Raw genomic sequence first — 26,916 nt, forward strand, 5'->3', positions numbered from 1 at the left:
GGGACCCTCATCCTTCTTGGCCCCTCAGTCTTCCCCACCTTCCCCACCAGAGTATCCTTTGGTCGGGGCTCTGGAGGGGGGAAGTGCTGCCTTCTGCTGACCCTTCTGGATGGGGGTGAACAGGCTGGCGCTCAATCCTGACAAGACCGAGTGGCTTGTGTTTTTTCCTCCCACAAATTGGCTTAGTATTCCATCTCTCAGGCTGGGGGGTGAAATTATACGCCCCCTCAGACAGGGTGCGCAATTTGGGAGTCCTCCTGGACCCACAGCTGACTTTAGATCATCAGTTGTCGGCTGTGACCAGGGGGGCGTTTGCCCAGGTCCGCCTGGTGCACTAATTGCGTCCCTACCTGAACCGGGAGGATCTTACAACAGTCACTCATGCCCTCGTTACCTCAAGACTGGACTACTGCAATGCGCTCTACATGGGGCAGCCCTTGAAGAGTGTTCGGAGACTCCAGCTGGTCCAGAACGCAGCCACGCGAGCGATTGTGCGTGTACCCCGGTACACCCACGTTACACCTATCCTCCGCGAGCTGCACTGGCTACCTATTGGTCTCTGGATACACTTCAGGGTGCTAGTTATTACTTATAAAGCCCTTCATGGTATTGGACCTGGGTACTTGAGAGACCACCTGCTGCCAATTACCTCCCAAAGACCCATTACATCCCACAGATTAGGCCTCCTCCGTATCCCATTTGCCGGCCAACGTTGGCTGGCGACTACTCGGAGGAGGGCCTTCTCTGTGGCTGCTCCGGCCCTTTGGAACGAGCTCCCCGTGGAGATTCGGACCCTCTCCACTTTTCAGGCCTTCCGGACAGCCGTTAAGGCCTGGCTGTCCCAGCAAGCCTGGGGTTGAGTTCCCCCCCCCTACTCGAATTTGCTGTGTCTGTTGTGCTTTTAAATTGTTCGTATTGTCTGATTGTCTTTGTCTTACTTTTTGTAATTTCCCCTCCCTTGGCTTTTGTTCAGCCGCCCTGAGTCCCTTTGGGGGGAATAGGGCGGCCTACAAATTGAATAAACTCCAACTCCAACTCCTGCCTCCACATTGTGATGCCGGCCAGGGGTCCTCGGCCCCTCTTTCGAAGGGTCCAACGCGGGTCTCTCCCCGCCCCTGCATCGCGGGAAACCACCGGTTGCCGCCCCCGGCTTGCTGGTCTCGGGGATTCACCGCCCTCGTTCCGGGTGGGACTGGGCCCTCGGGGGGGGGGGGGAGAATCGCGTCTACACAGACGTAATAAGAGCGGCGGTCAAGCGCCAAACTAACGCGTGGATCATTTTAGCGGACGCCCCCGCTGCCCCAACTGCCAACAGGCAGGGCCGAGGCAAGAAAAACCTTCCGCTGCCCTCCGGGAGAAGCTCCGAGGCCGGTCTCGAGCGCCGCGCAGAGCACAGGCGCGGCAGCCTCCAGGCCCGGCCGCCTTCCCCCAGGCGCACTCTGATGACACCACCGCGAAGGCCGCAACAACGGCTTCCGGCGGAGCGTCGTCACTTCCGGCGAGTAGGCGCGGCGGCCGCCATCTTGGGCGGCTGCGGGAGGCGGCGACCGGGTGGGCGCGCGCGATCGGCGGCGACGCTGCCGCTCTCCCCCGCCGGCCATGGCCGGGCAGTTCGACGCGGAGGACCAGGCGAGCTGGTACTGGGGACGGTTGAGCCGGGCGGAGGCGGTGGAGCTCCTGCAGGGGCAGCGCCACGGCACCTTCCTGGTGCGGGACTCGGGCAGCATCCTGGGCGACTTCGTCCTCTCCGTCTCCGAGAGCTCGCGCGTCTCGCACTACATCGTCAACAGCCAAGGCGGGGGCGGGGCGGGGGCGGCCCCCCCGGCGCCCGGTGAGTCCCCCCCCCACTCCCCCCTTTCCGGCCTCTGCCCCGCCGCCGCCGCCGCCCGGGCGAGGAAGCGGCTGGGAGGTCTCTCCTTCGCCCGGGTGTCCTCGGGATGCGGCCGAGCGGGGCGTCCTGGCTGCAATTCTGGTGGAATCGCTTTCGACTTACCCATCCCTAAGATCCCCTCGCGGCCTCCCATCCACGCCCCCAGCAGGGCCGGCTGCTTTTGCTGTTTGAGATGAGCCGGTGTCGCCTGTTGCTGCCGCCTCTTCCGTGTAGTTGAATAAAATGCTCTTTGGCAGTCAGGATTTGGCTCCTCTGTTTGCAAAAGGCCTTTTAGGCCACAGAAGCCCCAGTTGGTTGCCTCTGTCCTCTGGGCTGAATGGTGAGGATTAGGACCCTTCCTGTGGCGGCTCTCAAGGCCCAAGTCAAGTTGTGGTCAAGTCACATTTAGGTTTGTAGTTGTTCCCTTTAGTTCAAGGGGCTGATATCTTCTTTTGAGTTTGAATTGCCTCTGAAGAGCCTCCGCTTAATTTTGCTGCTTACAAAGTGAATTTGTGCATAAGTTATGTACAGATGCAATAATGGTACTGTCAAGTAATGGACATTATTTATTTAGTTTTTCATTTTTAAGAAACAAAATGAGTTATTGGTTGGATGCTATTCTTGGTATTTCCTATTTTGTTTAATTATCTTTTTGTTTCCCCGCTCGCAGGGTCGTCTCCTAAGTTTCGGATAGGTGATCAAGAGTTTGATTCCTTACCAGCTTTGTTGGAGTTCTACAAAATACACTACTTGGACACTACAACGTTGATAGAGCCTGTTTCAAAATCAAAGCATCACAATGATGCGCAGCTCAGGCAGGAAGAAGTTGAATATGTACGTGCTCTTTTTGACTTTAGTGGCAATGATGAGGAAGACCTCCCATTTAAGAAAGGAGACATACTGAGGATCTGGGAAAAACCCGAAGAGCAGTGGTGGAATGCAGAGGACGGTGGTGGCAGGCGAGGCATGATACCGGTTCCTTATGTCGAGAAGTATAAGGCTGCCTCTGCTGCAGTCTCCGCTCCGATTGGAAGTAACCAGGATAGTACGGTCCCACAGGCGTTGGGTGGGCCAGAACCAGGTCCCTATGCCCAGCCTAGCATCAATACGCCACTTCCCAATCTTCAGAATGGGCCAATACTTGCCCGGGTCATCCAGAAGCGGGTCCCTAATGCTTATGACAAGACAGCCTTGGCCTTGGAGGTACGTAGTGGCGCAGTGCAGAGGGAATTCTCACTCGGGTCCTTCCGTTTCGAAAAGAACAGGGGGGGAACCCAGCGAGCAGCAAGGCTTCCAAGCCACTGGTGCTGATGTTCCTCACAATGTAGCATGCAGAAAGACTAGCGTGATCTCCTTGAAATGGATAGTATTTCTGTGTTGTGAGTGCTGTCTGTATTTGCCTCTCCTGAGAGAAACACACTGATTACTTAAGTTCTGTCTGAAGCATTTTTCAGAGGAAAAGTTACTAAATCTAACTTGGCCTTTCGTGCCCAAGGTCATGGGTTACACTGCTTAGAGGTTTGATACACATTAACTCTTCCCTGGTGTCAGCTAAATGTATCTCAGCTTGATTTCTTCTAAAGCAGCAGGATAAGGCAGGAAATGGCACTGGGAAAGGGTTGGGGTGCTACTTCACTTGGGAAGTGACATTTGTTGAGTTTTGCCCCATTTGTCGACTCTCCTTGCCACATTTGTTAAGTGAATCACTACAGTCGTTAAATTAGTATCACGGTTGTTAAGTGAATCTGATTTCCCCATTGACTTTGCTTGTCAGAAAGTTGCAAAAGGGGATCACATAACTCGGAGACACTGCAACCGGCATAAATGTGCCTGAGTGGTCAAGCATCCAAATGTAAATCACGTGACCATGTGGATGCTACAAGTCATAAGTGTGAAAAATGGTCATAAGTCACTTTTTTCAGTGCCGTTGTAACTTCAAACGGCCACTAAACAATCTGTTGTAAGTGAAGGACTACCTCTGGTTAGCCGGATTGTGATGCTTGAACTGCTTCCATACTTCCATGGAAGACCGGGACTGCCTAGGATATCGGTAGTAGCAGCCCAGTGTTTAGACTGGTTCTTTGGTGCCTCTGCCTTTGCCTTGGGAGGAATCCCACAATGGGCTATTGAGGAACACTAATTGGGACAATCTTGGCTTACATATTTAAAGGATAACACACCCTTGTTCCCATGAAAAAATTACTCTGTTCTCAAGCTGGGATTGTTCTGTAATGGTTTCCAAAGGCATCACTGTTAAGCAGAACTGCCAGAGTGACGAGGCATGACAACAGAGCTCTATCTGACTTTTCAGCCTGGCAGGCTTGGAGATGTGGCTCCAGGGGTAAATAAAATAATATAAACAATAGTGCTGATTGTGCAGAATTCTAGTCATTCTTAACCTTTGGGGCAGGGTGGATTTGATTTTAATCAAGTTGATTTAAATTGTGATTTAAATCAAAATGTTTAAAGAGCAACTGTCATCTCTGTCCCGCAGCGGCTCCTCTTACCTGCTGTTGACTCACTGACAGATAGATTTTTACTCCAAAAGCATTTTATTAAAATAAATTTGATTTTAAAAAATCAATTTAAATTTTTTTAAAAATCTGGTTTTTAAATTTATTTTTAATCTATTTTATCCACCCTGCTTTGGTGTTTGAGTTTTCCCTATAGGCGTTTGGATGAGTTAGATCACAATTTGTGCTGAAAGTCCACTGAGTAACAAAGGCAAATTCTTTGCTTTCTTGCACGAAAGGAACTCTACTGCACAGCCCTGCCTTCCTTTGGAACAAAACCTGAGGTTGTTCAGAAATTCGCATGCCGTATTTCCCCCTTGGTGGGAAAGGAGGAAAGCTGCAGCTCTTGCTGTCGAAGGACCAGGCTAGGAGCAGCTACTGCCGCCGCCGCCACCGGTTCCTTCTTTAACCATATTGCTTTCCGTTGAACACGCGACGGTTAGCCAGGGCGCCTTTCCCCAGAAACAGAAGCGTCGCTGTTTGGATTCCTGCCCAAGGAATGGCGGAGTCATTCGCAGGGTTGACAGTGTGATGTCTTTCTTGCTTTGCAGGTTGGTGAACTAGTCAAGGTCACCAAGATTAACATGAGTGGCCAGTGGGAAGGAGAGTGCAACGGCAGGCGCGGCCATTTCCCATTCACCCATGTCCGGATGCTGGATCAACAGAATCCCGAAGAGGACTTCAGCTGAAAAGGACCCCACCGCTCTGCTTACGGATGGGAGCAAGCACACGGCGTTTCATTGCTGCAGCAATGGGGACTCTTTCTTGAGAAGTCAAAAGGAGGGTGGCTTCTGCCAGCATTCTGGCATTGAAGATGAACTGTCCCTGGGACACAACACTCGTGGGGGGCTTGTGTTTTCAGGGCACGGCTTCTGTGCCAAGAGGTAGGTCAAAGACATTACATTCCCCCACCACCACCACCACCACCTCCACCCCCAGAGTAGGACGAGAATGCTACCCGGGGCTGTGGAGCTCTCGGGCTTCGTCAGTTGCATGGCTTTCTCTGTAGGTAGATAACCCGAGTGGCTTGGTAGGACACTCACGGCTTGCTAGCCTACATATTCCTCTCTTTGGATCTGATATATATATTGTAATTTCTGTCTCATAACTGCTTGTTGCAAAATGAGTACACTATGCATCGCCCTGGTCTATTTTCTAAGTGTATTTTGATACTGGGATAGCTGGAGCTTAACGATTATATTTTGGATGCGTTAGGGCGAAGTCTGCTCATTATTGTGAGTTCCAAAAATTTGTCTTTAGTACAGACATAGCAAGTAGCTGACTTAATTTCAGAGGTAGATGTTAATGGAAATTAAATATTGGTGGAATGTTAAGCTTCCCTTAAAGGGCAGAGAACTGTGTTCATTGTACTTTTTTAATTGCCGACTTATCTGAGCACTACACTCCAAAGCATTAGCCAATTATAGAAAGAGATGAGTGCCTGAAAATTTCCTTTTAGTACTTTCTACTTACTCCATATAGCAAGGCAAATATTGCCATGATAAATGAAAATGCCAAATACTTTCTTCTATAAATGGTTCCTTTCAAACTATGGTTCCATCTGCAAAGCATTCCGATGGTGGTTTCATGAAGAACTTATTTTTAATAAACTAATAAAAATACTAAAATGCTTTTGCATTGATTCTAAAACATAAATAGTTTACACACACACAATATCTTTCCACTACTACTCAAGACTTGAAGAAACCTATTTTTCTACTAACCTTTCCCAGACTGCTTGTTGCCAAGTTTCCTTTTGACTTAATATTGCTAGAAAAAGAATAACCTTGAACCAACAAAATTCCCTTTGCTGATCAAAACGTGCCTCTCCCTTGATACTCTTCCCAAGAATGGACTGCAGGTGTGTAATTGGCCATCTCATATCCCATTAACAAAGGAGGAAGAGGCCCTTCAGTGCTTAATGCAACAATGCTGCCATTCTGTTCTTGCTTGAAGAATATTGAAATGATCCCACTTGTCTCTCATGGAAGTCCCATGCACCCCTTCCCCCCCCCAAAAAAAACACAATCAATTAGGATATGAAGAGAGCAGCGCACAGGTCAATCCTTACACACGGTTGCATTACCCATAAAGGGCTGGGCTGAAGTGTATTTTGCAGGGGAGTTGGCTGTGGCTTATGGGATGTACTACCCAATCATCCTCAGTGGTTAAGTCGGATTTCCAACATAATGGAAGTTTGTAGATCCCAACTTCTATGGATCCAGAGATCGGAATGGTCCATTCCCTAGTAAAACGGTTACCCATTGGTGACACCATGCAAAGCACTGCTGCCCAGTGGGTCATTGAGGCTGGGAGATTATTTGTTCTGAAACCAAGTTCTTGGCACGCCTCGACTATACTTCCCAAGGGTTTTAGGAAAGGCAGCAGTGCCACCTTTTGTGGGAATTTGCTGTGGGAATTTGTTTTATGGGAAATTCAGTAGAGAGAGTAAGATTTGTTTCCCTGAAAATGATTTTTCCGAAACAGATCCTAAAGTATTCTTGGACACGGCAGAATCTCTCCAATTGAGGTTGGATGATTTTCTGTACTCTCGCAGGAAGTACCTCTTAAAGAGATATACAGAAGTTTTATTTAACAGGATACGCTGCATTTAAGTAGAAACATAGTTTATTATAATACATTTCTGCTTAGGCTCTGCCAAGTTGGCAGCATTAGAAACACCAGGGCAATGTTTTTATTGTATGTAACGTTGGAAATTCCCTGTGACCAATTCTGCAATGTTGACCCTTCAGAATTTCTGGAATGATACATAGACCCTGTGGTTTGTTGAATTTTGACCAGCTATTGTGATTCATAAACCATATTGCCTGTATATTATAAAACTAATCAACTTTGTTTTATTCACTAAACCATGACAGTATAGTATGGAAAACTATTCAATACGTTCATATATTATGCTTTGCCTTTGGTTTAATGTGTGAATTATCCCACTGGAGTTCAGCAAATCAACTACAGAATAGCAAATGTATTATTGCAATATTCATATTTCAACCACTTTATTTCAGTTTTAAAAGTATGGTTGCAATATTATCACGCTTCCTCTTCATCTGGTATCAGAAGCATTTTCATGATCTGCTTCTTACTCAAGTGAAGCAATTGCTTTGCTTGAAGGCCTCCTAGCCAGCCCATTTTGGGTAGGTAACTTTCCCCTGAATTAGTGACCTGCTATAAAAGCACCACTGGATACTATTTTTATTTTGAGATGCATTTTTGCATAGTATTACACTACTCAGTTTAAATGGGTTTTTTTTTCCTAGCTAGTATTTTAGTCAAGCCCAGCATTTCATAATAAAACCTGATGTGATCAAAGCTTGTTAATCTATTATAACTGCAAGTATTTTAATCATTTTAATAACATGCTGTCAGAGTGAAAAATTCTGTACACAAACTAAAGCAAAAGCATATATAAAATGTGCCCTGTATTATATAACACTACACACTTTCTTGACAGTTATTTTTTGTAGCCTGTAATCAACATGTGTATAATATGTGGCGTAAATAAAAATAGCAAAAGTGGAATTTGTGTTTCATTACCGTAACAATGTAAGTGCATGGATACGCAGTGGGTGGGCTGATTCTAAAGATGCATCATATTGTTCAAAGAAACATTTTTTTAAAAATTTGTTTTTAGAATAGTGACAAAAAGAAATAAAAGAACAAAACACAAAGAAAAATACATTATCAAAGAAGAAATGCTTTTTTAAAAAGTGAAATACAATAAAAATATTTTAATAGTAAATAGTGACAATTCTATATAGCTATCTAATGCAACTATACATTTGAGTGATAGTGAATGACAAGATCAGCTGCTGCAGAATGACAGAGTTGGAAGGGACCTTGGAGGTCTTCTAGTCCAACCCCTGCTCAGGCAGGAAACTATACCATTTCAGACAAATGATTGTCCAGCCTCTTGAAAACATGCATTGTTGGAGTATTCACCTGGAGGGAAATTGTTTCACTGGCTAATTGTTCTCACTGTCTGGAAATTTCTCCTTAATTCCAGATTGCTTCTCTCCTTCATTAGTTTCCATCTGTTGTTTCTTGTGCTGCCTTCGGGTGCTTTGGAAAATCGGCTGACCCCCCCTCTTCTCTGATAGTCCCTCAAATATTGGAAGATGCGTTCATGTCACCCCGAGTCCTTCTTTTCATCAAAACAGACATACCCAATTCCAGCAACTATTCTTTATGTTTTAGCCTCCTCCCCTAATCATCTTTGTTTCCCTTTTGTGCACTCTAGTGTCTCAACACCTTTTTTACAACGTGGTAAAACTGGATGCAGTATTCCAAGTATGGCGTTACCACGTGGTTAAGTGGTATTAACACTCCCTCAGTTGAATACCAAGAGAAAAAGCGACCAAGGTCCCAGGTCTTAACCAAGCCCCCGTTATATATGGCTTTTTGTACTGTTTGTGGTTTTAGGCCTGGCTGACTAAATTTATTACATGGAGAAAGATCACAGACCTAAAAGTGAAACAAACTATTAAGGGAGGATTTTGAAGCTTTAAAATAAAGACTGGACTGGGACTGTTAGCAGTGTGAAAAGAAATTTAATTTGTGGATAATATTGTTTGATTATTGGACGAATTCATTTAAAAAAAGAGGAATTTTATGTTTCATTTTTTCTACCTTTCCTCCTGTTTAAAGCTGCATTTTAGAGCAGGGGAGATGTGAACACAGGCCTCAAAGCTCAGTTAGGTTTTGGTACTATATACCAGATTGGCCCTTTCATTTATGATTAGGTCCAGGACCAGGCAGCTTTATCACAACAGCCATCAAAACCAGACTGCCCAAGGGCTGCTGGGCAGGACCCAGAGTTGAGAGCAAAGGGCTGGAACGTGTCCCATCTCTCAACCCTCACCATCCTCCTCCACCCCACAGGACCTGCAGCATTCCCAAGTCATGTCAATGGGGAAGCTGGCAGGAGGTTGCCAATGGCAACCACACGAAGCCCTTGCTCCACAGCATTTGCTCAAAAACAACAAACATCTGGGATTTCTATTGCAAAGCATCTCAACTGCTGTTGTTAAGTTAGGGCTGCTTGTAGCAAAGATGGTAGCAGCAGTCGTAGCCTCCGAGAACTCCAGGTGAAGAGCCAGATTCTTCCAAATTGCCCGTTTAATGTCCATCCTGGTCAAAGTCCTCGGACAGGCAGGTGGGGCGTGTAGGAGCATCGGGCCAGCCTGCTCCAATTAACAGGATTGGCCCAGGCTTAGCCCGATCATCCCTCATTAACTGGCCAAAGGCTACCTGGAATCCCCCTCCTCCTCCTCCTCCTCCTCAAGGGAAAAAAAGGGGCCACCAGGGGCTCCTCTGCAGCTACCGGAGAAGCGCTGCCTGGCTGTGCCGGGTCCCCGTCAGAGAAAGGGCCCCGAAGCGGCTTAGAAAGTTGGCCGCAGAAGAGATCAGAGGGGAGACGGCGGGCCGAGGACGAAGCGGGGCAGCAGCGTCTGGCTCTGCCGGGGACGGGCGGCCTGGAGGGCACCGACTTGTGAAGATGCCGGGCGCGTCCACGCGGGGTCCCGCCGGGTGGGGGTCGAGGGCCCGGCCCGCTCAGCGCAGGAGTCGCCCCGTCAGGAGACGCCGCTCCCTCGGGGAAGGCGCCCCGGAGACAGCGAGGCCGCAGACGCTTCTCTGAGGGCCTGCAGGGCGCCGGTCTCGGCGAGAAGTAGCGACGCCGCCCGCGTCCGCCCGGCGGTTGCCAAGGGCCGGTCGTTGCTAAGGAGGGCGAGGGGGCGTGGCGGCGCCTGCGCGCGGCGGTCGCACTGCCCGGATGTAGCGGGAGGAGGCGCCGCCGCCATCTTTGCCCGGAGAGCAGCGAGAGCTGATCGTGGCTGAGCCCCCCCGCCGCCGGACCATCGGTCTCCATCCGCCCCGCGTCGCCGCCCTCGCCCTCGCCCCACGGACATGGACGACCGGGAGGACCTCGTCTACCAGGCTAAGCTGGCCGAGCAGGCCGAGCGCTACGATGGTGCGCGGGGCGGCGGCGGGAGACGAGCAGGGAGGGGCGGGCAGGGCAGGGCGCCAGGTGGGGGCGAGGCTGCGGCCGCCGGGCCGGGGCGAGGAGAAGCGGCCGGCGGCAGACCGGAGCCGGGCGGCGGGGCAGCGGCGACAAAATGGCGGCGCGGGCGGTGAGGGAGGCGGAGGGAGCAGGGCGGGAGCGCCGGGCGGGGGGCGCAGACAAAATGGCGGCCGCGCGCTCGGGCGGCGGGGGGGGAGGAGGAGGCGGAAGAAGAAGGGGGCCCAGGCAGGGCGGGGGAGGGGATTAGAGGAGCCCCCCCCCTCACCCGCCCGGGGCCTCTCTGACCACCGGGGCCCCTTCGGGGGGGAGCCCCGCACGGCCACCCCCCCCCAAGGCCGCGGGGGAAGGGAGGGGGCGGAGGAGGGCGGCTGGGGCGCGGCCCCCTCTTCGGGGCGGGTGGGGGGGTATCGAAGGGCCGAGCCCGGAAGCGCCGAATAGGTGCAGGAGCCCGACGGCCCTGCTCGGCTCACATGCTGGAGAGCCCAGCGCTTCGGCCGATCCCCGCCTGCCTTCTCCCACGGCCGCCGCTCGCCTCCTTTCCCTTCTCCGACTCCAGCGTTGCCCCAGCGTTGGAATTGCACCTTTTCTCCCAAATGGGAAACGCGCGCAATCGCCATTCATGTGCTGTTCCCCATCATCTCCCTGCCCCGGGTGGCTCCCTGCCTGGCAGGTCAGGATCTGGGGAAGCAGGAAAAAGCCAAGCCGCGTTGTAGGGTGGACCAAGAGACAAACCCATTTGATAGACTGAACCCTGGCTGCTTGTTTTTATTATGTCTATCAGCAAAAGCCCCTGGGTGAGCAGGCCAGGAAACTGCCCGGGAGGATGTTGATGGCCTTCTCATAAGGGAACAACAACACTCCTGCTCCCGGCTGCTCCCCTCAAGCTCCCCAAGGGTACGGCGGCTCCACATGGTGCACATATTTTCTGGGCCTTAAAGACCTTAAAAAGAATATAATAAAATCAACAGTACTAATTGTAAACACAGCAATAAAGTATGAAATTGGAAACAGTCATTCCAATATGTTGGCCCTCAGCCAAGGAAGGGTCAGAATCCCTTGTGGATTTTGGAACCCTGAAATACTAAATACCGAACACTGTTGTTACGGTTTCCATGTGCTTCCCATCTAAAATATTGATAAATTGTAAAGTGTTGGCAGTGTTGTAAAATGGAATTAAAGAAATATTTTGAAAACACATTTTAATGGACAAACCAGAATCCTTTCTATACACCTAAACTTGGGTATTTTGCATCACTCGGATGCTAAGGTGACTAGATATCAGAAGGGCTTACCTTATGGTTTGAGTTTTGCAATACATGGGAGATGTGGGAGGGCTTTACCTGATGCTGAACGCTTTCTGTGTTGGGTTAGGTTCCTAGAAGAGGGCATATCGTGAATGGGTTCTCACAATGAAAAATATCAAAATATTGGCAGAGATGATCGTGGTCATGGACTTGTTGAGGGACCTTAGACGCATCAAATCCAGCCCCTTGCTCAGCATGAGACCCACCAAGGCATCATTGGCAGATGGTGACCAGTCATCCCCTCAAAGACATCAAGTGAATGAGAACTCGTCGCTTCATGTGGCAGTCTGTTCCACTGACTGACATAGTTCATGCAGCCCAGAAGCTTCTGCGAACATCTAGCCTGAACCCATTTCCTTTAAATTGAATCCATTGCTTCTGTTCCTGCCTTCTGGGGCAACAAAGAATCACTCCACCGCATCTGTGTGGCAGTCCCTCAGATGTTGCACAACTGCTATTATGTCTCCCTTCAGTTTTCTCTTCTATGGGCTAAAGATCCAGAATTTGTAACTGTTCTTCATGGGGTTTGGCCTTCCACCATTCACTACCCTGATTGTCATCCTCCAAAGGCTTTAATTTCTCGCTATCCTTTTTGAACCATGGTTCATAGAGCTAGACCCAGGACCCCAGGTGGGGTCTGTCCAGGGCAGAGTAGAGGAGGATGGTTACTGTCCATAATCTGGAGCCTGCTCAGTTAATGCGTCCCATTGCTAGCTTGTAGGTAACTTGTGATGAATAAGGATACCCAAATCCCTTTCAGTTGTCCTACTCCCAAGCCAGATCTCCACGCCATGTTGTTATGTATTGGGTATTTTCACTGCTTTGAATTAAATATGAAAAAGGCAGGATAATAAACTAATAATGATTTTAAAATATTGACTTGATTTGTGCCCATGAAGTATGGGATGTAGTATTGCTGGAAAGTACAGCTGCGGGTGATCATCTGGATTGGTCCTCTTGGAATGGAAGCTTGAAGGCTTGCTCTGTCCCAGAGGGCCACCTTCCTCTAGTGGAAGGGACAAGCGAAAGGCTGGTGGCTGAGGGTGGCTGGGTTTCATTTGCTAAGCAGCCCTCCTCTTGTGATGAGGGCTTCCCTTCCGTGTCCTCCATACTTTCCCATAGCATACCAGTATTTTAACCCCATCTCTTCATGCTACTGTACAGGGGAGACGGTCCTCAGGCGATTGCAAGAAGCAATCGGTGGAGCTGGCTGCATTTGGGATCTCGGCCGTTTGGGGCTCCAGTTGCCACAGCTGCAGCTTTGCTTTCAGGGCTGCTCGGCATTGCTGCGGCACCGATGCTTCGGAAAGCTTCGGTTAATCTGTGTCATAAAGAGTTTTGCTGCGTGCATTTACATTTGCTCCCACGGGGGGCCTGGTGCTGTTGGCATCGCAGCCTGGTTTGCCTGACAGTCATAGACACCCCCCTCCCCCACCCCAGTTGCTCAGGATAAATTTCTGGGTTTGAGCTATCGGCATTGGTTTCATTTTTTATGGAGGACTGTAAAGTTTATTCCCATATTTGGCATGAGACGCCTGACATGTAAGTTGGTGTGTTGTGTATATGTATTTTAGAAATGGTTGAATCAATGAAGAAAGTGGCTGGAATGGATGTGGAGCTGACAGTCGAGGAAAGAAACTTGCTCTCTGTTGCATATAAAAATGTGATTGGTGCCCGAAGAGCCTCCTGGAGAATAATCAGTAGCATTGAGCAGAAGGAAGAGAACAAAGGTGGGGAAGACAAATTGAAGATGATCCGGGAGTATCGGCAAATGGTGAGTGATGCGGTTGTACCTCCTCAGTCCCCCGAATCGAGCTTGGAAGTGGATGTGTTTCCTTTTGCAAGGTTTGTGTAGCAGGGACATCTGGGCAGAGCGGAGGTACCTTTTTATCCCTTTTCCTTCCACTGTCCTGGGTGTGTGCATCACAGCATTTGTAGCTCTTGTGGCATTCTGGCCCAGCTCTTCTTTTCTCCTCCTCTCCCCAATGGCCTGAACAGGCATGGATTGCTATGGAAAGGAGCTGCGAGTCTGTGTGGAGGCTTTGAAGTGTGTCCTCCAACATGTATCCTCTTTTCAATGGCCAAAAGATAGATTGCTTACTAGAGGCTTGAGACCTTCGAGCATGCCTCTGCGTGGATGAAACTGAATTATTCACTTTACTTGAACATATTCACTGACTACCGAATAATTGTTGAGGAAGGTTCAGAGATGGGAGGGAATAAGAGCGTTTCACATTGTAACATTATTTCATAGGTTTTGCTTGTTTATAAATGGGATTTTAAGTTCAATTTCAGATACTGGGTTGGCTTAGCAGAGGCAACCATTAACCCTTGGGGAAGAAGGCACTCCCAGATTCTTAAAATAGATTCAGGAAATGGGATGTCTTCGTTATTGTAAGACAGATTCTCAATACATATGAAGTTTTGGAGCCTTAAATAGAAATCTGAGATACTTAGAACCATATAGTTTCTCAAACTATTGACAGATTCTTTGTACCTTTCCTCTGTGTGAACTACACTTAAGTTCTTTTAATCCTAAAAAATGTTATATGGCACTGAAGGCAGGCTTCCAAACAATTGTGCCCCATTTGCTGGGCCAAGTCAAATTGATCCATTAGTATCGGTTCTTGCTTTGGAGCAGAGAGAGTAGATAAATGATCCCAGGAAACTCAAAACTGAAATGCCCATTATAGCTCTTGTTCTCTGCTTCCTTGCCTGTCCTTAGTCGTGTTCACAAGAATATGCCTCTAAGCTATTGAGAAACTATTGAACTTCACAAATATATCTGAATTTTTTTAGTCATATAATTTAAGCCTCAATCTTGACACTTAACAACATTGGGAGTATTTTCCTTAGTCGTTTTTTAATTATCTTAAATAATGCAGCTTTCTGTGTTGAGGGGGTTCAGCGAAGGGGAACTGGTCTGCACTGGAGGCTGCCACGATCACTTAGGCTTTGCAGAGGCCATTCAAGCTTGTGTGTGTGTATGTACACACCTTTGTGGGGTTAGAATCAGGGCCGCTTGGGTTTGGAATCCAGCGGACTTGATTTTTAAAGGCAAAACCTGAGGTGTCTTTCTCTGAAAGGAATGTGGAGGTTGGGGCTTACCTGCTCCTCTGCTCAGGGTATGGGGAAGATTAGCTGGGAAGACTTGACCAGGGTTTGTGGCACCATTACATGTTGGGATCAGTATGCCACCTGGATATGCCATCTGGTGAAATTGGTGCCCAGGAATAAACCCAACCATTGATTTCTCCGAGCCCTGGCTTTTGTACAAGAAGAGCCAGTTGGTCACGAAGGACCCCTATTTCCCACTGTAGAGAGTGTCAGCAGGGCCAAAATGGAAACGTTAGACGACCCCGTGACCCGTTGGCTCATCCTTTCAGAGATATTTCCTTACCAGATATTCCGCAACGCTTTCCACAGTGACACAGTGATGTACTGCTGCCTTCGCTTGAAAGGATGGGGCGCGCTCAGAGATGGATCTGCCATGAAAATAGCCATGTTGAACTGAATAGTACAGGGAATTTTTCTGACATTTTGTATTATATCATAAATTGTTTTACGATCATTTTATGTCATAATATTTTATAAAGTTTGCCAAATTTTAGTTCCACAGAAGTCATGGGTCCCAGATTTTGGACACATTCTGTAAGTTGGCCCATTTGAGATATTTTGGTTCAAAAATTGTTGCCCTACGATACGCCATTTCACACAGTTAAAGTTACAGAAGTGGGAGTTTTAATAGCGTATAGAGGAAAGATGTCCCCATCTAGTTTCGCCACCCTCTCCTGTAGGTGCTTCTGGAGGGGGGGGGCGCACTGTTGTTGGGCATAATTTGACTGGCGGTTCTTTTTCTCTTTCTCATGCGTTGTTTGAATTTAGGTTCAAATGCTTTGATTAAACGCTCTGAAAACCTTTTTTTTTCCCCCTTCCAAGGTTGAGACTGAATTGAAACTAATCTGTTGTGATATTCTGGATGTACTGGACAAGCACCTCATTCCAGCGGCCAACACTGGTGAATCGAAGGTTTTCTATTATAAAATGTAGGTACCAGATTGCAGGCACAGTGTATGGAAAAAGAGTGTGCGCGCCTTAACTAAACTACTTATTTGTGGAAATCCTTTCTGTCCTAAGAGACAAATCTGAATGGTGGAAAGTAATTTTTTTCTACCAGACCTTGGAACACCCGTGGAGCTAAGAAAATGGGCAGAGCTTGTGTCTGGCTGGGCAGGAAAACAAGCAGGATGGAGAAGCAAAAGTCAAAGAATAAAGAAACTCTTCTTGCATTCTTTACATCATGTATCTGTTTTTCAACCCATATAATCCAGTCAGTTTTTAAATGCATCCTGTTGGGGGGGGGGGTTGCTTATCTTTGTGGGTGTTCATGCCCTTTATTTTAGCCCTCAAAGAGGGTGTCCTGGGTCTGCTTTGCAATTATGGCACTAGACCAGTTAGATGGCTTACAATGTATTTATGAAGGGAAGCAGGAATTAAGATAGTTTTGTATAAATACTCTGTATTAGGTTATATTGCACTCATTAAACTAAAAGGGTGGTCCTGTAATCAAATATTTGAGTATGGAATTTAAGTTTTACTAACTCTTGCAAATCTGACCACACATTGTTTAAAATTAGAAACAGTACTTCAATATATAGGGTTCTTTCAGCCACAGTTGGAAGAATTTGTGCCTTGGATACGTTTGTCATTTTCCTCCTTTCCAGTATTAAATCTTTATTCTAGCCTGGCCATCTGTACAAGAAAGAAGGAAAGAAAGAAAGAGGGAAAGAAAGAAAGAAAGAGGGAAACAGGAAACAGCCATGATAAGTGGCTTGAAGCAAAATCTGGCAGTTGGTGGACAGGCTCAAGCCATTCGTTTTCATCTGGTGAAGATGAAAAGTGTACTAGGAGTAATGTAAATATTTTTATTTACACAGAAAAATGGTTATAATCAGTGGTAGAAAAAACACAGTTTGGTCTTTCAGTTGGCAGACAGATTGGCCCTGCTTCCCCTCCCCTCTTGCCTTATTTATTTTTATCACAATGCAAGATTTAGCTACTGGGGGGAATCGGGAGTGCAGTAATCATATGAGGGGGACTGATTTCATTCTTGGGAAATCAGAATTCATAAGAATCTCACATTGTGCCATGCAAATATAGCTGGTTAACCTAATCATAACAATTTATTAAATTAATGTGCCTCCTGACTCCCAGTGAATCACATTTGCCAAAGGCTTCAGCGAAGAGCCAGATCTTGGGGGCTTTTGAAACACCACTAGGCCGCGGGGGTGTGTGTGCGCACAAATCTTGGGGAGCAAGTGGGCTTGTTTAAAATATTAAAATTCAACTTTTATCCCATTAGTTAGAAATAACAGCATTCCAAAGAGATTGAAACCCACTCCAGCAATAAATCTTCTTGCACATTCAAGGCCTGGCCTTGCTCTTGATTGCTTTTTATTCCCTTATCCAGGAAAGGGGATTACCACAGGTATCTCGCCGAGTTTGCCACAGGAAATGACCGAAAGGAAGCTGCCGAGAACAGCTTGGTGGCTTATAAAGCTGCTAGTGATATTGCAATGACAGAACTTCCTCCAACACATCCCATCCGCTTAGGACTTGCCCTCAACTTCTCTGTTTTCTACTATGAAATTCTTAATTCTCCTGATCGTGCCTGCAGGTAAGTGAGTTGCTAGGAAGTATCCTCCCTTAGCGCCTCAGGGAACTCCAGACTGTTGCTGCCCCTGGATCAGTCTGGAATACCCACAGAGGAGGAGGAGGAAGAAGGAAATGTCAGTTCCCCCAAAGGTCTTCCCTCCATAGGGATTGTCAGGGGACCAAGCTGGCTCTGAAAAGGGGGGCTGCTGCAGAACTAAGGGTTCCCGGGGGCGGGGCGGGGGGGGTGTTATTGCCAAGCTTGAGGTCTTCACCCGCAGGAGCAGTTGGTTCCCTTGACATGCTTTGCTACCGTAGTCATCCTCTGCTTATAGGTTGGCGAAAGCCGCTTTTGATGACGCAATTGCAGAACTGGATACGCTGAGCGAAGAAAGTTATAAGGATTCTACACTTATCATGCAGTTGTTACGTGATAACCTGACACTATGGACTTCAGACATGCAGGGTGATGGTGAGTAGCCCCGGCAGGTCCGGCCTCCCCTGTGACCTCAGGGCACACAGCATAGCTGTGGAATAGGGACATATCCCTCTGTGCGCAAGTCTAGGCAGCTCAGGGGCTGGGCAGGGAGTGGAATGCAAGGAGCTTCTTTCCCCGTTGGGGTTGCCTGGCAGAAGAAGCAGCCGCAGCAGCCCAGTCCTTTTGGCGTGCAGTTCCACAGGTGGGAAAAAGAGCTCCCTCTCCAGCAGGCATGCAAAGGAACACCCAACACCCCCCCTCGCCTCCCCACCCCAAGTGGGCTTGTTATTAAGATCCGCACAATCTGACTTTGGCCAAGTATTTAGAAGCCAATAAATTGTTTTTGGGAGGATTCTGCAAACTGCTTCATTTTTTATGGAAGGGATGGGGAAAGTGGGAAGAAAGCCAACTCTGCCCTCTGCAGAAAACACGGGCCAGTTTTGGGTTTTTAGTCAGCATAAGACTTACTGAGCTGCTTTTACTTTAGGTTTTGAATTCTGGGTTCCAAGGGGGTTCCCTCTGGCCTGCCAATCAATATCTTTACTTCGGTTGAATGACCTCTGTACTAGGATGTAGTGCTAGGCCCCTATAAGCGTAGCACCTCTCCGAAGTTCTTCCAGCTGCATATGGAGACTGGTATTCTCTGGGGAGCCCCTTATTTTGGTTTTTTAGAGTTGCAATTGATTCTCGGTTTGGCCATTGGTTCTAAAATGTATAGAAAACCTTCCTTACGGTGTAATTTCAAAATGTGAGAAATGGGTATGGGGGGGGGGGAGGATTCTTGAGCCATTGCACAAAAATGTTAGTCCGGACTCGTCTAGTTTCTGATCTTATTTTCAAACTTCATTCTGTTACAGAGAATTGTGTCTATGTTGTTACCTGAGAAAAACAGTAATTGGAATGGATTAATGTAAATAATTGTTTTCAGCCACTGAATTAGTATCTAAAAGATAAAACTATATTAAATCCTTCAAGCCTAATTTCTCTTTTGGAATTCATTCATCTCCTGAGCATTGCTGAAATTTTGGCTAATTGAGCATCGTTTGGCAGTTGAATAGTAATGCTTAAACGTTTGTGAACCTTCTGGGTTTCCAATATTTCTGCACAGACATGACCGAAAATGTGACTTCCCATAAGTCCTAAAACTAGATAAGACAGTTGTTCAGTTAAAACAAGTGAACCAAAAACATAATGTTTGGTCATTTCTTCGTTGAGAAAAGCAATCGAAAGCTACTTATTTCATGTGTGAACCTTTCTTTTTAGGAACTAGTGTGCAGGTCGCCCACTCCGCCCTCTCTTCCCAGCAGCAATAACTGGAACTAACTTTCCAGGGACAATTAGTCCCTGCTGCCCTTTGGCTCCGAGGGATTTTGGTGTTCTCCTGCCCCCATCCTTACAGAAGAGATTGGACTGGGGAGCTGGGCTGCTGAGGTCCCTGGCATGAACTGCCTGATTTAGGTCCTCCCACGTTTCTATGGGATGTTTGGCTTCGCCACTCCCAAACATTAACTTTAACTTAACTTTCGGACTGGTGTGTTCCGGTCATTGTCTTGCTGCATCCACAGGAGTCTCCCCTCACAGCCTTCTAGCTCACTCACACGGCCCTTCGCAAACTGTAGACGGGCAGCAGTGTCCTTTTGGAGACAAGGGGCTTTCCCCTTGCAACCCTGCCCCCCACACCATTGTTTTCAGTGTTTCAGTGGTGGCCTCACCCACATGGACCTTCTTCAGTGCAAAAGAGGCCTGGCCTCCCATCGGGGCTCTTGGAGACTCCTGAGTAAGGCCTTGATCTGGGTGTGGTCCCGGTTGGTCAGCCACTCCTGGGGAGGGCAGCAGTGGGATTGGGTTGCCTTCCTTTGTACATGGTTTGCCTGGCAGAAGAAAGTCCAAACTCTTTGGAAATAGAGTTCTTGCTTGCCTGCTCAGCATCAACAACTGTTTTTCGGAAATCCTCCGAATTCTTTGTTCAAGCCATGACCCACTTCAGCATAGTTCGCTTGTTGTGAAGATCAGGCTTAGAGAGTGGATGCCCAGTGGAGACTCTCCACCACCCGTACGTAGGTCCCGGTTGTCCCAGGGGTGCTTTTTTCCAGGAGGCAAGTGGACGATTCGCTTCTCATCCAGGAAGCTTCTCCAGCTCTGACTGGATGGTCTCCCATTCCCTCCCTCCAGTCAGAAGCTGAAGAGGCTTCCTGGATGAGAAGCGAAATGTCTTCAAAGAAAAACAAGGAAGCCCACTTGCCTCCTGGAAAAAAGCACCCCTGGGATAATACCCAAAATTCTGTGCTTTGGGTAAGGAAGGACTTCCCACACTTACGCCTGATCGTCATCATCCTCATCATCCCATTGACTGAAACCCCCAGCTCTAAAATTTTCCCTTCAAATGAACTGGAAGCCTTAGAGATCCAGATACTTTTCCCCCCCACACATAAATCTGTAGTTTCAGATAATTTTCTTCAGTGAATAAATGAACCAAGTCTGTGTTTTTGACATTTGTTTGGGTTCTCTTGTCTAGCTCCAGGGCATGTGTGGAGAACATGTTGTAGGTCATATTCAGGCAGAAACATTGAACATTCTAAAAGGTTCACAAAACGTGTGTGTGTGTGTTCCTGGATTGCGCGTCTTCTCATGTAGTTTCTGCACTGCAGGACATAGTATCTATTTCAGAGTTTCTTTCTTTGGTGCTCTATACTGTTTTAAAAGTAACAGACAAGATGTCTATCATGAGGTCAAGGTTAAACTTAAACCTACTTCCAAGAAGGTCCCATTGAATAGCAGGGGACAGAATTATAAATAGATGAGCATAGGATTCAGCACTTTTGGGAACAAAAGCTGGTTGGTGAATAAACAAGTTTTGTAATTTGAAAATTGAAGCTGACTTGAGACAAAGTATTTGGAAGGTGTAACAAAGTTTCACCAATCCTCTCGTGAGAAACCGGATTGGTATCCCACGTATGTAGCGGTGAGGATCATATTTTTGATTTGATAGGAAGCTGACAGTATAAAGTCATTTCTCCCCATTTCCCTTGGGTTGAGCAGGGTTTATTGATCTGGTGGTTCTTACATTTAGCTGACATTCATTCCGATAGCTCTAAGGCAGTTCACAAGACTACGTATATTGCATATAAAGATGTAAAAGCATTTATCACTTTGGAAACTTTGAAACAGAGCATTACAATGTCTGAAATTCTTTTTTTTAAAGTAGATTTTAAGCTCTCCGTGGGTGGTTGATTCCAATGCATGGGGCCCACCATGTCAAAGAGAAAGCAGCTTGCTGAATACGCCCCTGGCGAGAGCCACAAAGGGTTCCCACTGAGGACCCAGGAGTGCAAAGAACGTCCTACGGGAGTCTTGTAGTTCCTTGGGGTCTAAAGTGTGTAAGACGAGCACCTGGAATTGGGCTTGGAAAGCAAGTGGCAACCGGTGGCTCTCGCTCAACACACAGGGCCCTGACGCAGCGCATCCCCTGCGGTGTTCCACTGATCTTTGATGCAGCCTTGATTCTGGCCCCACCATCTTGAAGACCTGTCACACAGTGAGAGACTGCAGTGCCATCTAACCTTGATGCTGCCAGCACAAGGTTTCTGTCCTAGTAGGAGTAGTATGAACTCTGCAGATTTAACGTTGCCAGCCATCATGGAGGAGCATTTTCCCCTTTCTACTGAACCGCAGAGAGGATGGGCTCCCTGCCTTTCCTAATGCTCTTCCGGTCTGTCCCATCTCTTTCCCAGTTAGTTTCATCAAAATTGATTTTCCTCTCTATCCCAAACCTGGTGAAAGGAGAGCTGCGGGAGGCTGGGGAGCTTGTCCTTTGCCTGCCAGTCTGGTTTCCCGACACCGTCTCCATCAACAGGAGACTGAAGCGTACCTGGTCTTGTCCTCCTCTGGGAATGGGAGGGCTGGAAGGGATAACGGGGGTTCGACAGCACAGAGAAAAGAAGTGCACATCAAGCTTCTGGAAGGAAATTCTCACGGCTTTTACCTAAAGAGAACACGCTGTTGCTTGGCAGCAGAATTTATTTATACAGCCTCTGCAGTTCTGCACATGTTTTCTCCAGCCCGTCTCCCCTGGTTTCAAACCTAGAAGGTTGCCAGCCTCTGAATTCAGTGGGCAGTTCCCAGTCAGATGCCGAATCGTGGCTAGTCCTTAGAACCAACAGTGATAACACCTAAATGCTTACCTCTTCTAGGTGAAGCTGCATGACGATCATTTCGATGTTGCCCTTGGTTTGTGCTGCCCAACAGAAACCCTATACTATCTATGGGAAGTGCAAGAATTTGTATCTTGCTGGCTGTTGAATACAGGATGAGAAAATAACCTTTGGTTTCTTGGTTTTTGTCCTGTTTGCAGGATTCCTCTCCTAAAGGGTTGAGGCTTAGGGTTCTAGGATGGAGGGGAGTTGGGGGAAGAACTCAGGGGCCCTTGTTCAAGGTGTGTCTGTGTCTGTGTGTCTGTTGTTTTCCTGTTTTCCGATGCCTCGCAATTTCAGTGCTCAACAAGTAAATTTGGGCTGAGGTTTCTCCCCTTCTCATGCTTTTTTTCTAATCATAGTCAAAGTCAATAGATTTCCTTTTCTTAACTCCTATTTTTCTCCCTTCCTTTTCCATTATGTAGATTCTTAAAAGGAACTCCACCTGTTCATTTTCTAATACTCTACTTTGTAAGTCTTCATGGTGACCCTGGAGAATATCTGTTTTTTCCCCTCCTTGTCACTCACTAATCATGCTTGCATTATGCTTGCATCTCTGACTCATGCCAGGGCTATGCACTCTCATCTCTCTCCCCCTCCCCCCCCCAGTGAAGGTCCACAAATACAATTAGATCTGGCATCTCTTTCTCCCCCCCCCCCAAAAAAAAAGCAGGATGCTTGACTATACACCCTCACAGATAGTCCTTTCATTGCATCCCATAAGGGTAGAGTCACCACTTAGCCTGTTTTCCTCTGAATTTAGCCTTCCTTGAAGGTTAGGCAGGTTGTATGTGTCCCTTTTCCTGGCACAGGAACGATTCCTGAAATGTCCAAAAGGACTGTGGCATTGCAAAAGCCGAGCTTTTCTGCTGGTTGATGTGACCGTTGCATGTCAAGCCATATTAGACGTGTGGTCTCCTGATCTTAGGGGGGGACTTGTGCTTGTGTGCAGAGAGCCAGGACAGCTGGCCGGGGGCAGAATGCACTGGAGCAGCCCATCTCTGTTGCATGCTTCAGTTGGATCGGGTCATGGCTCCAGATTAACGAGAAGCATGGAAACATCTGTGGTCCAAAGGATCCCGAGTCTTTTTTGGCCACAGCTGCTTGTATTTGGGGTTGTGAAGGAAGAAGAATTTGCTCTGAGTGGGAGAGGTTTGCAAGATGGACTAACTAGTCTTGCCGATGAGATGTTGACCTTGGAACGGCTTCCTTTGTGTCCTCACTCGGTTTCCGTGTAGAAGGAAGGGAGAGGGTGCTTCTTGGGGGGGGGGGTCGTTCCCTTGATTGGGCCTTCAGGGTCACTGCCCCTCTGCTGGGGCTCTATGGACTGCCCTGCTCGTGGGGGTGGGGGCCCTCTAAGGCCGGGTGGTGGCACCTGCTTCCCTCGGGCAGGGTCTAACTATCTTGATTTTTCTCCCCAGGTGAAGAACAGAGTAAAGAAGCACTGCAGGATGTGGAAGACGAAACCCAGTGAGACATCAAGGCCAATAAAAGACCCCCCCCACCTTTGTCCCCCTTCTGCCCCATCCTCCCTCAAAACCCCCCGGTCTCCCTGGGAGCCATCTTACCTGACGTTGTGATGGGCCCCAGAATTTAGGTTCCTACCCTGTTGGTTTTTTTTTTTTTTTACACAGTTGAAAAGTTCTTTAAAAGGCAAGAGTGAATGTCTGTGGATTTTACTGGTGCCAGCTTTCAGTTTCTTTAAGACACTAACCGGACTGGCTGCATGGAGGCTTTTTCTGAATTATTGTGTGTCTTCTGTCAGTTGGAGGTAACATCTGGAAGCCGTTAGAATTCTAGGGAAAGTATTTTGCACTGTGAAGTGCAGATGGTGGCATTTTTCATTTTTTATAATTGTTTAAACAATTTTATACCAGTGTTTAAAATTGGGCGTTTAGCTTGAAGTTACAGGTTTCATTGGAACAGTTCTTGTCATGGTTTTGCTGTAAAACAAAGCGAAAACCCAAAACTGCTGAGGTGACGGGTGCTGGTAACGGTTCACGATCCGTGGCTGCTCATTCTTGCCTTCTCTTTACTTCCCCTCCAAGCAGGTGAGGAGCATCGAAGGTGGCGTTGAAAAGCCTGCATGTGTGTTGAGTATTTTTCTCTCCCTTTCTTTGCTAGCTCAACCTCTTTTGTTCAGTATGTGTAACTTGAAGCTAATTTGTACTACTGGATATCTGACTGGAGCCACAGATACAGGATCTGTATTGTTCTTACTGAAACACAGCATGGAATTAACCTTAAACTTAAATAAAACAACCCTAAATTAAAACGATGCCAAATACTACTGCTACTTTACCCTGGTCCCTATTCAGCAAGAGGTGCAGGCCGAACAAGTAGCAGGAAAAAAAGCAGAGCTTATGGACAGTCGGTGGCTGTAATTTCCACTCGATGGCCTCGGCCAGGATTTGTGGATCTAAATTTGTGGCTGGATGCAGAGCACGCTCTTCCACCCTGAAGATTGTATCTACCTAACGATGGCAACTGGAAGTGATGCTTCCACCCTCTAAGCAGATAAACAGTGGGTCAGGTTGAGCTAGAAGAGCACCTCTCTGAAAATCAAGCCATCTTCCCCCCTTCCCCTTCCCCCCGTCCCTCCCTCCCCCTCCCTTCCTCTTGCCCTCTGACTCTCTCAGCAGCCGCTTCCTTTCAGTGTTCAATTCAACTTATGCCTTGTTCGTTTCTTTAGGCCACGGGCTAGTAAATATTGGAGGGGTTGTGGGGTAATTTTACATACACTCAGAAACATTTTCCTTCAGTGCTTTCGCGCTCTTTATTTTGTCTGTGAATGCCTTATCACATACCTCTGGTCTGACCTGTATCCTTGCCTTTTAGTTTCATTTGGGATTCCCCTTTGGAGTGAGCAGCAAGTCTGTTGGATAAATAAAATACTGTGTAAAGATTCTGCACCTCGGCGCCCTCTCTGCACAAGCCTTTCAAAAGTGGGAAATCTCTCAGCTGTCACTCAGCATCAAGCGAGCGTTTCGCCTCTTGAGATGAGAGCAGCACTGTTTTTTTGGGGGGGTAGACTGTGCGTGTCTGAGAGCAGATACAAAAAATGTGTGAGAAGGCAGCTTCCCTGATCCCACGAAAGCCCTTCTCTTCCCCCGCCCTGCCCCCCCCCCCAGAGAGAGAGAGAGAGATTTGGGCTTGATGAAATGGCTGACACTTTCCTTAGGCTAGTTATTTCCTGGAAAAAGCTCACTGAAGAGCCTCCCGGCTTCTGGGATACTGTTTCTTAATCCCTGGTTTTACCAGTCATGCCGAGACCCCGCTGGGCAGGGCAAGGGGGGATGTGCCATCGGAGCAGTTTGCTGCATCTGTGGGCCACCTTGGGGATTCAGAGCCTCTTTTGCTTGGAGCACGAGAAGCCTTCCTGTCCACGGCCTCCCTCCTTTCAGCCACGGGCCATGTGCAGAGTCCACGTGACAAAGCCTAGGGCTTCTGCGTCCGAGGGGGGCTCCAAGCCCATTCTGGGTAATGGGAGGAGGAGGGTAATGGGACGCCTAGGTCTCCCAAGGGTGAATGGGCCAAGAGGGCAGGTTTTCCTTTACCCAGCAGCTTGAATACCTACAGGATTTCTTGCCCTTCCTGATGGGCAGGCAGAGCAGGGTGACCAGTTGAGGCTTATGGGCACAGCTCTCCTTTCAAGTGGTGGAATAGGTGATCGATTCTCACGCTGTGTGTCTGCGAGGGGCCGTGCAGGACTCTAGAGCTAGAGAACAGTAGGGGCTTCTCAAGGCAGGCAGGCAGGGGTCCACTGAGCCTTTGTTGGTCCCTCTAATCATTTCCCAGTTGTAAACAGCGGTGGACATAAAATGTACCTCCGGAGCTATCCTTAGTCAGATGCCTTGCCACGACGCAGTGGGGCAGAGAGGAAGTGGCAGGCTAAGAGGAGGGAGCGTGTCCTCTGTTCATGCAAAACAGCCTCCAGGGAGCCCCATCTTAGAAAACTCTCCCATCACTAAAGGTGCCACTAACCAGAATGCTGGCGTTTGCTTTATTCAGCATAGCTGCTGGTCAGGGGTGGAGTGGATGGGTTTTTTGGCTTTTAATTCTCCATGCTCAAGTCCAACAGCTGCATGGAGCCTCAGATTCAACACCACCACAGTGTGATTGAGAACATGCAGGAGTGCAAGTAACTGAGGGAGCTGCAGATAGGAGCTGCTTTTGCACCTGTGTGCTCCAAAGGTTGCCCAACTTCATTAAGGGCACAATATATTGTATCTGCATCCTGTGAATTTTTGGTAATTTTATTCCATGGGGCTTTGAGGGCATAGGGTATAATCCAGCTCAAGTTCAAGATTTGGAGTATAGTGCGGGCCTAAAACTGATTAGTGTGTGATGTGATGACAAGGACCCCTGTTTGCCTCCTGAACTCTTTAAAAAATGGAAAGAAAAAAGGGACAACCAGCAGCAAGGGGGATAGAGGGGCTCTGGCTACAGTGGAAATAGGTTTAGGTTTATTGGATTTCTATGCCGCCCTTCTCCCAAGGACTCAGGGCGGCGTACAACATAAAACACATATTACAAAAATTAAAAGGGACATTAAATAAATTATCCAAAAAAACCCAATAGACATTTACAATGAGATTTATATATTAAATTAAAATTAATTTATTCTATTCAGGTCAGGATGGCTTGCTGGAAAAGCCAAGTTTTTAGGGCGGGTAAGAAGGACCGGAGGTCGGGCATTATGCAAAGCTGGGGGGGGGAGCTCATTCCAGAGGGAAGGCTCTCTCTCACTGTCTGGCTGACGGCACCCTCTGTGGGATCGCACTGGATGGTGGGAGGCTACTGGTGGCAGTAGGTGGTCTCGCAGGTACCCTGGTCCTAAGCCATAGAACGCTTCAAAGTTCATAATTA

General features: G+C 47.8%; 2 protein-coding genes across 2 annotated transcripts; both read left to right on the plus strand.

The window, feature by feature from the left end:
* The first annotated feature begins 1,505 nt into the window (after positions 1-1,505).
* Positions 1,506-7,923, plus strand: CRK (CRK proto-oncogene, adaptor protein). The gene is made up of 3 exons (XM_014059407.2): positions 1,506-1,831; positions 2,541-3,073; positions 4,935-7,923. The coding sequence occupies exons 1-3, from the start codon at positions 1,600-1,602 to the stop codon at positions 5,070-5,072; spliced, it is 903 nt and encodes a 300-aa protein (XP_013914882.2). The 5' UTR covers positions 1,506-1,599; the 3' UTR covers positions 5,073-7,923.
* A 2,239-nt stretch (positions 7,924-10,162) lies between these two features.
* YWHAE (tyrosine 3-monooxygenase/tryptophan 5-monooxygenase activation protein epsilon) lies at positions 10,163-24,957 on the plus strand. The gene is made up of 6 exons (XM_087702856.1): positions 10,163-10,372; positions 13,302-13,501; positions 15,667-15,773; positions 17,198-17,404; positions 17,715-17,851; positions 23,469-24,957. The coding sequence occupies exons 1-6, from the start codon at positions 10,309-10,311 to the stop codon at positions 23,519-23,521; spliced, it is 768 nt and encodes a 255-aa protein (XP_087558982.1). The 5' UTR covers positions 10,163-10,308; the 3' UTR covers positions 23,522-24,957.
* Positions 24,958-26,916: the final 1,959 nt, after the last annotated feature.

This window comes from Thamnophis sirtalis, unplaced genomic scaffold, assembly GCF_051295495.1.
Source record: "Thamnophis sirtalis isolate CommonGarterSnake01/CBP01778 unplaced genomic scaffold, rThaSir2_p1.2 scaffold_17, whole genome shotgun sequence".
NCBI classification, from domain to species: Eukaryota; Metazoa; Chordata; class Lepidosauria; order Squamata; family Natricidae; genus Thamnophis; species Thamnophis sirtalis.

Bases quoted from the DNA above. Each gene is read 5' to 3' on its own strand.
- CRK (XM_014059407.2), top strand. From the start codon at position 1,600: ATGGCCGGGCAGTTCGACGCGGAGGACCAGGCGAGCTGGTACTGGGGA. The intron at 1,832-2,540 runs GTGAGTCCCCCC...CCCCGCTCGCAG, and splicing joins GGCGGCCCCCCCGGCGCCCG to GGTCGTCTCCTAAGTTTCGG. The intron at 3,074-4,934 runs GTACGTAGTGGC...CTTGCTTTGCAG, and splicing joins AGACAGCCTTGGCCTTGGAG to GTTGGTGAACTAGTCAAGGT.
- YWHAE (XM_087702856.1), top strand. From the start codon at position 10,309: ATGGACGACCGGGAGGACCTCGTCTACCAGGCTAAGCTGGCCGAGCAG. The intron at 17,405-17,714 runs GTAAGTGAGTTG...CTCTGCTTATAG, and splicing joins TCTCCTGATCGTGCCTGCAG to GTTGGCGAAAGCCGCTTTTG. The intron at 17,852-23,468 runs GTGAGTAGCCCC...TTTTCTCCCCAG, and splicing joins TTCAGACATGCAGGGTGATG to GTGAAGAACAGAGTAAAGAA.